This window comes from Haliotis asinina, chromosome 2 (genome assembly GCF_037392515.1).
Source record: "Haliotis asinina isolate JCU_RB_2024 chromosome 2, JCU_Hal_asi_v2, whole genome shotgun sequence".
NCBI lineage: Eukaryota > Metazoa > Mollusca > Gastropoda > Lepetellida > Haliotidae > Haliotis > Haliotis asinina.
In genome coordinates, this window is record NC_090281.1 from 91,277,306 (window position 1) to 91,291,268 (window position 13,963).

The 13,963-nt window shown below is 38.0% G+C and overlaps 1 protein-coding gene across 1 annotated transcript; it reads left to right on the plus strand.

Moving 5' to 3' along the window:
* The first annotated feature begins 1,241 nt into the window (after positions 1-1,241).
* LOC137274589 (serine/threonine-protein kinase PLK4-like) lies at positions 1,242-12,839 on the plus strand. The gene is made up of 18 exons (XM_067807860.1): positions 1,242-1,437; positions 2,272-2,367; positions 2,637-2,732; positions 2,934-3,048; positions 3,297-3,409; positions 3,643-3,731; positions 3,857-4,089; positions 4,461-4,522; positions 4,697-4,971; positions 5,178-5,979; positions 6,667-6,771; positions 7,700-7,839; positions 8,354-8,469; positions 8,798-8,931; positions 9,711-9,920; positions 10,118-10,336; positions 10,583-10,689; positions 11,057-12,839. Exons 1-18 carry the CDS (start codon positions 1,420-1,422, stop codon positions 11,181-11,183), a joined length of 3,057 nt encoding a protein of 1,018 aa, XP_067663961.1. The 5' UTR covers positions 1,242-1,419; the 3' UTR covers positions 11,184-12,839.
* Positions 12,840-13,963: the final 1,124 nt, after the last annotated feature.

The following is a 13,963-nucleotide window of genomic DNA, read 5'->3' on the forward strand; positions in this document are numbered from 1 at the left end:
GATAATGACGACGACGATTATGACGATGCTGATGACGACGACGATAATAATAACGATGGTGCTAGCGACGACGATGACGGTTTAACGATCCGGGGATGTTTTGTGTATTGTCGGATCTCGTCAAAAAGTTAAGCCGTACTCTGAGTTACTATGTGTTCTACTGTGATATTATTCTCTGACGGTCATGAATAATTAAATCCTTTTCTGAATATTTCTAACTCAGCGTGCAGTCCTCGCAAAATCCATTTCAACACGACTGTAGCGCCTTTGAAGTACCTTACTCCTAATACCTTATAATTGGAGATAGACATACTATTTTCATTCATCTCTACAATGTTGTAGATCAGTTTGAGAAAAGATCTAATTAGTGATTCCGTTAGTAGTATTCTATCCAACTTGAGTAGACGAGCCGATGTTTGCAGTATTAATTGTGCTATCGGAGATTTCATGCTCAATTGCTCATTTAATTTTTAAACTGATAGATAAAATTAGGTTTAACTCTAATCCTTCAATACAGTCTTTAATTTTTGTCTAACAATAATCTCTCAATCTGTTTTCAAAGGAATTAAAGGTGTCGCTAACAAGTTCTGTTGCCATGCCAACCTAAGTTAGACGGTTTGACACAATGACTGGTCGTTATTGGTAATTAGTCAATGACAGGAAAGGCACTAATCTCCCTGAGTCAACTGTCTGCCTCCGCTAGCCACCTGTGTTTGATACTGGCGTCTATCCTCGAATCATATTCAACTAGTGGCACACAACGTGATATTCTGTACATATTTACTGTGTACAAACACTGTTAGTGTTTCTTTTATTTTAAAAGGAGTCATTTCTGCAGCAATTTATGATTGGGAGTATATTATTTTATGGACATGTGTATTAAATATTTATGTTTACATGTAATAGTTTCCAACAAAGAATATTAGTAAGTTAAATTAAACCTTTTTTCAATGGTTGTTTTTTTTTGTCTTAAATTAGTTATGAATATACCAACATTTGCAAACATTACTTGAGTACCTTTTCGTTCAAATTAGTTGGAGTAGTATTAAGGAATATAGTACCTTATCAATTCGCAGTAAAATTATGAAAATTGTAAAAAAGACCACCAAATATGGTAAAATATTTCTTCCCTTTATACACAAAAATGAAAACTAAGTGATAGATACATGTTAGAATCGTTAAAACAGAACGATGTGCTTTATTTGTTTATCCAATCGTATTCACGAAGCCATGTTTTCCGCGCGCCTACTCTCCGTCGGCGGATATAGGCGCGATTTTGAAAACTGTTAATAACAGGAGAGTAGCAAAATATGCTTCAAAGTACACAAACTGTACGGAAAATATTCCTTTTACAGAATGGTCACTTAGGATAACTGACTGTGGTTCTGAAGGATAATAGATCTAACGGGATAACAAACCATGACGGAAAATATCGAGGTATGTTCGTCTAGTTGATCTTTTGGAATTGGAAACAAGGGAGGTAATTTGCATTGTGCAAGTCTGATCACGTATTAGCGCTAATGAGGCCTAATCCTAAGCTGTTTCTCGACACATAGCGGAATGTTTGGTGATCGATTCCCCACACCTTTATACACATGATCACATGTGATTTGTGGACATAACTGTCTTGGATGCCGTTGGAGTTACATCGATATTCGTATGTTCGATGTTAGCCGCGACAAGATTGTTTACATTCGAAACGGAACTTGGATATGACATGTGTCTGACTTGAAACTTACGGATTACAAACACATATCTTGGACCGCTATCTTGCATTCTGCTGATGGTCACACATATACACTTATATTTCATTTCAACCTAACAAGATGATCATGGTTTGTGGTTCAGTCTCTCAGCGTAATTCACTAATTGTGTTTTTTCAAAGTTCACACATTCGTGTGAACATTTACGAATTAGACATTTTTCTAAATTTTACTACTCTTTGTATTTTGTTTATATTTTGTTCTAGCGTCATTTGTATAAGGCATGGTTGTTTTATGACAGTTGCCATGGAGAATAATTTTTCAGTCATTTTTATTTTATGTCATTGGGTTATAAAATTATTTTTTCAAGTATGGACCTGTGTTTCACCATGTATGCCATGTTTACCATCACAGCCACCATGGCTGTCACTTAGGAATCAAAAGGTTTATCCTTTGTTGGAAAATATTGTAATGACTTAAATAACTGTTAATTTTAACTAATAATTGTAGTTAACACATAATGTGTTCATTTCAGTTTTAGATTTTCACTAGTCATTTTGTTATTCAGGATTATCAGGTCTTGAACCTCCTTGGCAAAGGGGGTTTTGCATGTGTCTACCGTGCAAGATCCAATAAGACGGGACAAGAAGTAGCCATAAAAATGGTAAAGTTTTCAATATTGCTTTAATTAACAGGATGATTCCTAATATTACAGTGGTTTATATGCCTTATCAGTGTCTGAATCTTCTGCATTAGTTTTTAGTTGACATAACTCTAAGTTTAAAAACAAATTTTCCAGACTGACTTTATAGTGAGAACTGTTTGAAAAAATTAACGCATGTCATACATTTCCATAAAACATCAATCTTTTTTAATTGTACTTTGTGTTATGAATTCAGTTATGACTGTATTTTTGCTTGTTGTTTTTTACAGATTGATAAGAAATTAATGAAAGCTGCCAACATGGTTGTAAGGGTTCGAAAGGAAGTAGAAATTCACTCAAGATTAAAGCATCCAGCGGTACTGGAGGTTTGTAGTTATTGAATTTATGATGCATAGACTTTCTCTGTCATGTTCAGACAAAATAAACTCTGTTGATTTATGTACACAAGCTGTCAAAAGATGTTGAAATGCTACAGTGCTGAAAGAAATGACTTATTGCTGAACACTAAAAACACTATTTTGAATAAATTTTAATGTTTGGGTGCTATATTGTGTTTTTCCGTGCAGCTATACAACTACTTCGAGGACAGCAACTATGTGTATCTGGTGCTGGAGATCTGCCACAATGGGGAACTGCAAAGATATCTCAAAACTAACTGTAAAGTGCTTACTGAAGATGAAGGTATATAAACATTACTAAGACATTTACAGATGTAACCGACAACAAATATACATAAGTTACACCCTAGCTATGTACTAAATACTAGTTTGCTTTATTTGATTCTGTCATTGAACATAAAGTGGAGCAACTTGTATGAATAACAACTTCTTAATTATACCTTACATTTTGAGACATTTCTTGTCCCTTTTATCAGATGAACCTCTCAAATGCCCAAACTATGATGTTGATGATGATATCTTTTGTTTCAGCTCGTCACTTTATGAAGCAGATCGTTGAGGGGATGCTGTACCTGCACTCACATGGTATCCTCCACAGGGATCTCACACTGTCAAATCTACTCCTCTCTAAGGACATGAATGTTGTAAGTAGTCAAGTCATTAACTTGATTAATAGTATAAGTCCAAATATATCCTCTAAATGTTGTATAACTATATACTTACTAAGTGTTATTTCCAACTTATATATACATGTATGATGAAGTAATCTTCTATGATGTATAACATAGTCTCACTGAAGTTTGTTTGACCTAAAGAAACGTTTGAAATGTTGTGTGTATCATCTTAACATTGTTGTGAACTTGTGTCTGTTTTTCAGAAAATAGGAGATTTTGGATTGGCAACCCAGCTGAGTGTTCCAGATGAGAAGCATTTCACAATGTGTGGCACACCAAACTACATCTCTCCGTGAGTAGCACAATCATATCTGGTTAATCTCCTTTTCTCTGAAATTTGAATTGATGTTTGTGTAATCTATCAAGTATCTGTAAAAACTGTTGCCAATGTTATAACTGTCATCACCTTTTCTCCAGAGAGGTGGCGATGAGATCTGCACATGGCCTTGAAGCGGATGTGTGGTCCCTGGGCTGCATGTTGTACACGTTCCTTGTGGGCCAGCCACCATTTGACACAGATGCTGTGAAGAAGACACTGAATCGTGTAATATCGGCAGAGTATGATCTGCCAGAACACTTGTCTCGAGAAGCAAAGGATCTCATTCAGGGACTGTTACGCAAAAATCCTAAAGAAAGAATCCCTATTCGAGGTATGGTTGAGGTTGATTAGATGTGAAAAGTTTTCATATGCATCAGTGTATCAGAAGTTGATTAGGATATTGAAAGGGAATAAGTTAATTTTGATGCTTCATTCAGCAGTATTTCGGTAATATCATGGAAAGGGACACCAGCAATGGCCTTGACATTGTACCATTGTAGGGCTTCATCTCCAGACCTGTAGCATAAGTATATGATACTGCAACTTCTAGACTTCTCACTGACACAAACATATTGATGGTAGGCATGAGTATGCTATGCTTGTTAGACATGTTGCTGATGAATGTGATCTAGGTTTGATCTGATATCTCAAAACTGTTTGAAATTTATCATGTTAATGGCAAAAATATGCTTAATGTTTCAGAACTCTTAAGTCATCCTTTCATGACCAACAGTTCTTCAGGCAGTAGGAAAATTGCCCACAAGGTTTGTATCACTTTCTGATAGCTTAACATCCAGGTGTTGGGTGCTTAATTATGTCAAAATCAGTTGTGTATTTCTTACTTTTTGTTGAATTGACTTTCTTCTCTTTTGGCATAATTTATTTCAAATTTACTGTAATAACAGAAACTGTAATGTATTTTGTTACCGAATTTGCAGTGTCCGGAAGTGTCGATGGACAGTGGTCGTGGGACAATGGCGACTGTAATGTCGGGGAGATCAGGTTTGTCAAGTATCCGTAAACCTATGCCAGCATTCCCCATCAAGGATATCAAATCTCAGATCATGGAGGATGAAGAACGTTGTGGCAATGGCCATTACAGCAACGTCTCAGACAGTGGCAGTTACACCAGTAGTGGTCATCAGCCACTGTTGGGTGGTCAGTCAGCTCACCAGCGTCATCCTCCATCACCCCCAGTCAGGCTTCGAGACAGGTACGACAGGATTCTGTTATTACTTTGACATGGTGTAAATGTCCTGTGTGTATTTTGCAGATCAGAAAAATAAGGTGTGGGTTTGAATTGCTTTTGCATGTTTTTTTTATGAAAAGTGTCTACATCTTTCTTCAGATGTAAGGTCAGAATGTTTGATGAGAGTTTTGAGTAGTGTCTGTGATGTAATGAATGTAATATTCTTACAGTGAGCGAGAGGCTGAGCTATACCAGGCTCGTCAGAGCAACCTTGCTAGTCAGCACCGAGTGTTAAGTCACCCACACAACACAGACAAACCTATCGTCAGGAAGTACAGCTCCCAAGAAAACATGTTAGACTATTCCAAGAGACACAAAGACAATGTCTTGCCCACCAAGACTCCTGTGCCCCACCTGTTTGACCCCACCCGTTACCAGGAGGGGTCCCAGACTAACAGTTCTTCCACATGGTCTTGCGCCTCCTTCCACAGTTCCAGCACAGGAAGGATCCCAGCCAGTCCGGGGCTCCGAGTACTCTCTGACACCTGCAGCAGTGCTGATATTGCACAATCAGTGAAACCATATCTCAGTGCTGGATCTGACTCTTCATCTCATGATGGAGACTTCAGTTTACAGAACACGAAACGAGTGTTGACGTTTGACTCAAAACCTGGGAGTTTGCATGAACCTGAGAATGTTTCCTCAAGTTATGGTTCTCAGGGCCTATGTGTTCAAAATGTTCAGAGTCCGTTCTTGAGGTCAGCTTCGGTGGAGGAGAAGCTCTCCCATATGCCCAACTTGCATGGACCCGTGGAGTTTTCATCCCCTTATGGACAGAGGGTTCACATTTCGGAGAAGGAGGTGAATGCATGTGTTAAATCTCGGTCAATGCAAGATCTTGTTGGGCCACGAGGGGATTCACATCGATATGGGGAGAGAAATGAAAAGAAAGATCGACACAGCCCAGAGCTAGCCTCACAACTTAATGCTCAGCGATTACGTCCTATCAGACAGAAGACAAAGAATGCTATTGTAAGTTGACCATTTTAGTTATGATTACTAGTTTCCCTAAGCATTGTAACAGTGATTTCACAGCACAAATGTATTTTGATTTGCATGTGATCACTGTGAAACTATCTTGTAAATAACTTCATTGAGTAAAACAAACTGTTGACAAAAAAAATTTATGTAGCACCCAGCATCATTCTGGCTTTATGGCATCAGTCTGTAAATAATTGAGGGTAGACGAGACAATGCAGTGATCACTAGCATCATCATTGATCTATGCAATTGGGATACAGTGTAAACCACGTCACTGGTGAACAAACCTGACCACCTGATCCCGTTAGTTGCTCAGTATTTGAGAGCAGTAAGAGGTAACCAAGTGAGAACATATGTCTGTTACGTGATCACACAATTTGTCAAACAACTGTTTTGGAGTGTGCCAACTTATTCTTTTAGACTTAGTCGTACATGGTAGTCCTAATGATTGTTTAAATGCAGGCATATTCTATTCTATTGAATTGATCTTGAAATGTGAATTGTTCAGAACTCCTGTATCTTAAGACCCAAATCATTGCAGGTGTCTTGGTTAAGCAACCCTATCCCTTTCACTCAAGCCTAGAATAAAATCTGGCTTGCTTTGTTGTGAGTATGTGTGATTTGATGATACTTCAGTATGCTAAAGTTTATAGGTATGCATACTGTCTCTGACTTCAGGTGAATATTCTGGAGACAGGTGAAGTGTGCCTTGAATTCCTGAAGAGCAAGAACAAGATGGAGAAAGTTGTCGAGGTCTTCTCTATATCAGCAGATGGCAGTCAGGTAGGTTAAAGTAACAATTTACAAGGAACTATAAACTGGAATATATTAGAATGGGTTTGAACTCTTTATTTTTGATTGATTTTCATTCTTATGCATGTGGTATTAGTATGAAAATTAAAAACTGTAATGAAAGGTTCCTCACTGTTCTTCTAATGCTTTTTAAAGCATGTAAAAGTTTATTGTACATCATCGATAGGTAGAGCATATTCTTTAAGTGAAATATTGTTTTCCAGCATTGATAGGTAGAGAATATTCTTTAAGTGAAATATTGTTTTCCAGCATATTTGATGAATGTGATAAGCTTGTGACATGCAAACCCTTCATTTTTCACTCTTTTCCTTAACATAATAAGCTGATACAATATCTTTCTCAGAATCTGGAGCACTGTTATATAGTTCTAAGTATTTTTCCTGAGTGCTAATCAATAATGATGATTATCTCCCTTTGACAGTGATTAGCACCCTGTGGTGTCTTTCCCCACATATCAACAGAAGGACTTAATATATGTATGCAACATCTGTGGTTACCCCGACTGCCAGTAGGTGTTTGTGTATAGCACCTCTCCACTTATCTTGATGAACATAGATGAGCTGACTAGAGGGTATCACACGGGTTGTGTTAAGCTGAGGAATTGGTGGTGTGAACTCTCCTGGGGAAGTGTTTAACTTTTAAACACAGCACTTGCTGGGTGTGAAACACAAGCTAGGGAGCTGAAGAATGTAGTTTGTGGCAATGTGGCTAATGTTTACTCTCACATATGGTGTGAAAGTGTTCAGTAGAACCCGCATGTGGTATTGTTGCTGAATTAGTTTGTGTCAAGTGAATAAATACTAAATTGAGACATTGTGTTCCTTGTATTCAACTATGGATGTGGATGTTTGTAAAGGAATGTGTTGTTACAACTGTTATTTCATTACCATGGTTACAGGTCAGTGTATACCAGCCTAACGAGGGCCATGGAGTTGTTGTCACAGACCGACCGCCATCACCAGATGATGAAATGCTCAAAACATTTGCATATGGGTCAATGCCGGAAAAGTATTACAAGAAATATCAGTATGCTACAAGGTATGGCTTCTATTTTGAAAGTGTTTGTAATGACAACTGCAGTGGTTGTGATTTATAATTTTGTAAATATTCTTTTCAGTAGTATGAAATGTTACTTAGAAAATCAATTTGTAAACTCCTCTTCAGAAGCTGACTTATAGTGTGGCTAATATATGTTGATATTTGTTGGACTTTGTGATGTGGGTTTTCATTCACATGCCAAGGAAAAAACTTCAGATGCAATAATAACATCATGCAACAGTTCATGCATTTTGAAATTTTAAGTAAAGTTGGTGTTTTGAGCAGAAAATGTTTGAATGTATATTTGAGATGTCTTCCTTACCAGGGCCCCATTTCACAAAACTGTCGTAAGGCTAAGATCTTGTAACTCTTCTCATAGCATTCATACTCCTTGTGTTACAGTATTAGAGGTACAAATGCTATGAGAAAAGTTACGAGAACTTAGACTTACGAGAGTTTTGTGAAACGGAGCCCTGGTAACATATTGTGTAACCATGGTGACTTTCTGCATCAGGTTTGTGAACCTTGTCCGGTCCAAGACCCCGAAGGTGACAATGTACACTCAGAGAGCCAAGTGTATGTTGATGGAGAATGCTCCTGATGCAGACTTTGAAGCTGTGTTTTATGATGGTGAGGAGCCTTTAATAATTTTGTTCTCTAAGGTCTTTTGTTGTTTCATTTTCCTTTACAAATTATATGCTTGACAATGACATTCCTGTAGACAAGATTAAATAGTGAAAGCAAATTGATTGCAGTAAACAATAATTATGAATTCATAAGTAGTTCGTTGTTGATATTTTGTCCAAAATAAAAAAGAAGTTTATGATAACAGTTGATTAGTTAAACTAACGTTTACTATAAACATTGCAGATTATGGGAATTGGGATTGTTATTTGAATGAAGTGGCTATGCGTAATTTTTGTCACAATCTTCACGTCATGTGTTGGTATTTTACTAGGTGCTAAGTTCACAGCCAGCAGTAAGGGCATGAGGATTATAGAGAAGGATGGCACCTCACTGGCCCTGGAGTCACAGGCCATGGAGCAACATCTTAGTTGTGACACGAAGGACTTATTGGTGTATTTCAAACAGGTCAGTTGCCTCCCTTGTTTAAGGTTCAATGCTAATCTTATCGGAACCTATGGAAATTGTAAGAACTAAAAGCTTAACTGGACTGACCTTAGCCAAAGTTTCATGTTTGTCTTTGTGCCTGCTAGGAAAATATGAAGATGATGCATAATTTTGTTCAGTGATGTCTGCTGGTTTGGTACTTCATGGTTACAACGTGTGAATTTTGAGTAGTTATCAGCCTCATAGGGGAATGAATGGAAGACCCGAGTTAGAAGTGGCAATCAGGCCAGTCACTAATGGTCCTTAGGTCTAATGGTCAGACTTATATGATGTTTGTCATGTTATCCCAGTCACAGAGAACCCGTGAAGGTCCTGAGGTAGAATAGGCCTTCAGCAACCCATGCTTAAAATAAAAGGCGACTATGCTTGTCATAAGAGGTGACTAACGGGATCGGGTGGTCAGGCTCGCTGACTTGGTTGACACATGTCGTTGGTTCCCAATTACGCAGATCGATGTTCGTGCTGTTGATCACTGGATTGTCTGGTCCAGACTTGATTATTTACAGATGGCTGCCATATAGCTGGAATATTGCTGAGTGCAGCGTGAAACTAAACTCACTCACTCGCTCACCCACTCACCCAGTCGCAGAGAAAGATGCTTATGACATCAATCACTCAATGGTTTAGTCCAGACTTCATTAGTTACAGACCTTGTAGTGGTGTTCAACAACAACAACAACAATAGAACAACAAGAACAGCATTAGAAAGTCATTAACCCATAATTTGTTTGCTGTGACAGTGTCAGACACAGTGCATGGAGCTGGAGTCGGTGATTAGCAGTCTGCAAAGCACAGGATGTGGCAAGGACCATCTATTCCCTGTCATTGTAGGGAGACGCCCACACTCGGGCCTGGGTGACATCAGCAAGTCCAGTGACAACACATCTGACACCAGATCTTCTCAAGACCATGACACAACCAAGTGCTCTCAGATGAAGTCACCACCCATGGTGAGCAGTGAACATTTTTGGCCTTCTGTGTTGTTTTACAATTATCAACAACCAGGATTATTTGCTGTAAAAAATCATGATTTATGTTAATTCATTTTCCACCTGAAAAAAGTCATTATCAAAGAAAATAATGTCTGATTTCAAGTATTTATTATTTTGTATAATGTGCATTTCTTAAATGAGTCCTTGTTTTACAGATGACATCGTTTGATGGAACAGTTGTTAGTGCAGTGACAGAGGCAGGAAGTCAGTGCACATCACGGCTGATGGCAGGAGATAGACATAATTCTACTCTCACCTCACAGGCTTCCATGGCAACCAGCAGCACATCCTCAGGCACCAGTGGCGATCCCAGGAAGCCCAACAAAGATGTCGTCCACCAGATGTTTGTTCCGAACATAGGCTGGGGCCAGAAGGTTTGTACCTTGCATATAGAATCAAAGTTGAACAGTTGTTCCTCATCATAACACTTTTTCCGGTAATAAAGCTGATATAAAATGTTTTCAGTGTAAAGTATGTCTGTAGATGTACCTAGGTGAGGAGACTAAACCTTTTCCATGAAACAATTGCAAGTGTTTCTTTTGGATCTTTTTGACTTAAAGTTTCAATTTTTGGATATATGTTTATTGTGTATCCCTGTAACATGACTTGTCCTGTTTCAGTATTCAAATGGTGAGATTGTGGTTAACTTCAATGATGGGACACAGCTGGGGATGAAGTCAAATGCTACAACCGTCACCTTCATAGACCAACAGGGCAAGACATTCAGGTGGGTCTGACTGCTGACGTGTACATGGATTTCTCTAATTGGGGCAGGTCTTTCCCTTAGTTAGTGGGTACTAAGGCTGGTAGAATGTCCAATATATTGTGATGGTGTTTAGTTTTGCTATCACTAAAAGATTTGCATAATGTCTATCCCTACTGTGCATGTCCAGTACACCAACTCATTGTAAATACATGTATTTCTGAAATATTATTACTCTTTTTTACAATTTGATATCAAATGGCTTTCTTGATATGACATAATGTGAACTTCAAATGTTTCATCTTAAAACATTTATTAGTGTAGTGAAATTGAACTAATATGTCCATACTGTCTGAAACTGGCATTAATACTGACAATCTTTATGTTTCAGGTTTTACCAAAATGACCATTTGCCTGACTATGTCAAGTCACGCCTGGAGAAGGTGCCCCAAGTGTTGGAGCACATGAGGAAGTCAGCCCAAATGTCAGTTATCTCCGTGGCTCAGTCCAGGAGATAGTATTAGCGTAGTAGCCAAGTCAGTAGTCTAGTTGACACTATGTCCAGGTTCATTACTTACACTAGGGACCTCAATGCTTCGAGAGAACCATGGGGATGGTAGCTGTCAACAATGTAGCTGTAGGGAAATTATGTTATTACAGTTTTGGTAGAAAAACGAATTTATGATGAACTGTTTTGACTATTTATGTGCGATTTATACACTTTGTTTTCTCTGACAGCCATTGTTAGTGCTATATTTATTGTATGTAACTATGGCATATCTCCGAACCCTCAAAACAAGTGGTTTTTTAATTTGTCTCACACCTAGGGATTTTCTCCAGTTAGAAAACTACTCTATTCAGCAGGTAACATAACAATATCTGAATTTGCGGCTCTTATATACACTAGCTACTGACCATATGGAATAGGTGGGCTATAGTATGAAAAGTCTGTGGTTTCCATTATAGGTATTAACCCTCTAACATGGTAATAACCAAGGCCCCTCGACTCTCACATTTAGTCTGAACACTGCACATTGTAGACTTATGGACTTGAAGATCTGACCGATGGATCCGGCATCCTTTCGTATGCACATTTGCTTCCTAATTGTACAAAGTCAATTCGGTGCTTACTGCCTCATGTGTCTTACTAAAAAGTGCCATTTTGCCTGAGTCAGTATGACTGACTGTGATTGCTGTCATTACTGGGAGATTTGTCTGATTGTGGAGAGCTGCCTCTGTGTGACTGCCATGATGTGAGTGTGTGTGACTGTGGAGATCTGACTGTAGTTGTGTATACGCTGTACATTAGAAACTGTATCATAGTGTATACTAGTGTCCATTGTTTTGTATATAATGTTGTATGTAAATATGTACATAGAGAGTCTGTGCTAGCGTCTGCATCTTCCATTCTCATCTCCTCATGTTATAGTCTTTGTGACAAGGTGGCGCCGCTGAAAGTGACAAAAGATGCTCCTTTTTACTTAATGAATTGAATAATTTCATCATAACAAGAGCCATTAATTTTTATTTCTAATGTATTTTTTGCTGTATTTGCAGAAGGAATAAGTCATTATTTAATCTTTTTTTTTAAAAAGAAAAATGAAAAATGTGTAAAGATTATTTATATCTGTGTATGTTCGTGTCAGTTTTAAGTTTTATAATTTTAATCTTTACAGATGTAATTTTTATGAATTTTTAATTGTTATTTGAATTTATTGGTCACTTTCAGAGTTTCTGATAATTGTTGTTGGTCCAGGATTGTTGAACATGCTACTGCACAGCGTACACTACAAAGTGTTTGAAATATCTTTGAAATGTGTTTCTAAAATGATATTAGAATATGGTAGTTTTGAGGTTCCTATGACATGACATGACATGACATCCTTGAGTTAATTCAAACTATTTCCTGTTTTTCTCCATATAAGTTTAAGCACCATATATGTTCCTGGTTCTCACCTGAGTGGAAAATGTGGAAGATCTACATCACTTAAAACTTTTCTCACACATTGATCTTACACCTGTTGAATACTGAAATACTGTGCAAAGCGATGTACAAGACTGTCAGTAGCTTCTGATCACATCCCTGGACTAACAACAGCTACTGTTACTCTGTTGTTGTTGAACTTGTCATCTTTTACTACTGCCCATGCTTCTACAATAAACTGTTACTGAAATATGTCTGTCTTTTCACTGTTGTGCCCAGTGTGATTTACACCGTTTATTTATTTAAGTACCGGCTGTTATGTGGAGTACTACGTTGCATACACAGTCGCAGTGTTACAGAATGTACAAATTGAAAATCTTGGGGGAGAAGTTGAAATCAGAACCGTAACTGGAAAACAAGTGCGTTTTGATGTCCTGAAAAGTCAGCAGTTTATTAATATCCAACAAGTTTGTGTCATGTTTTTGTCACGTCAACATGATTAGCATGCTTCAAAAATAGAGCTGTGTGGTCAGGGACATTCAAAGAAAGATACGTATAGATGCATCGATCCTTGGACCGCCGATACAGTGAATCGATACAAAGATTAACATTGTCGTTTATCGCGATACCATGTTTTAAACGGGCCACGGTAGTAGTATAGGGAATGAGAGTCTTAGACCAGTCCCTAATAAGTCTTTAATTTTAATGAATCAAGGGTCCAGCAATGATGAAACAATTAGCCAGTCAGTTCCTATACTACTCGCGATACATCGTTTTTTTATGTTGAATATTGCCAAATCACGATATCTGTCAAGAAAAACTTACTGTTGTTTGATGATTAAAATATATGAATACTTATTTTCTCTTCATAAGTTTCTTGCACCAGGGACTGTGTCAAACACAACGCACGCAGTAATTTTATTATGATTCACAATGTGCATAATTGATAAAAATAGAGCAATAATCTTTTGTGAGATGCAAAACCCTATTTCAACCCTCAGTTTCCTTCCTCCCTGACAGATTCTTGAAATGACTATTCTATTCTACGGATACATGCTGTCACGTCTTCAGAGTGACAATCTGTTTGCTGAAATCTGACCTTACACAAGAGACTGATAGTTGGCTCTGCCGTCTCTGACTCTGTGTTGAGATGTTTTGTTGGTTCGAATCCCGTCAGCGTGGATTTGGGCATAAAAGAAAACGTGCAGGGCAAGACGACACGCCCTAATACAACTGGAATACCGCCGGAGACAATGGTAAACCTAACTCACCCACTTACTCATTACACGAAGCAATCTCTTTGAGACCTGGAACCCCTGTAAAGATGCCCCCCTTTTACTGGAAGTGAACTTCTCGAGTATTGTAGGACATGTC

Excerpts from the sequence above, each read along its gene's own strand:
- LOC137274589 (XM_067807860.1), top strand. Across the intron at positions 3,049-3,296 it reads AGTGCTTACTGAAGATGAAG|CTCGTCACTTTATGAAGCAG; the intron begins GTATATAAACAT and ends CTTTTGTTTCAG. Across the intron at positions 4,972-5,177 it reads CCAGTCAGGCTTCGAGACAG|TGAGCGAGAGGCTGAGCTAT; the intron begins GTACGACAGGAT and ends ATATTCTTACAG.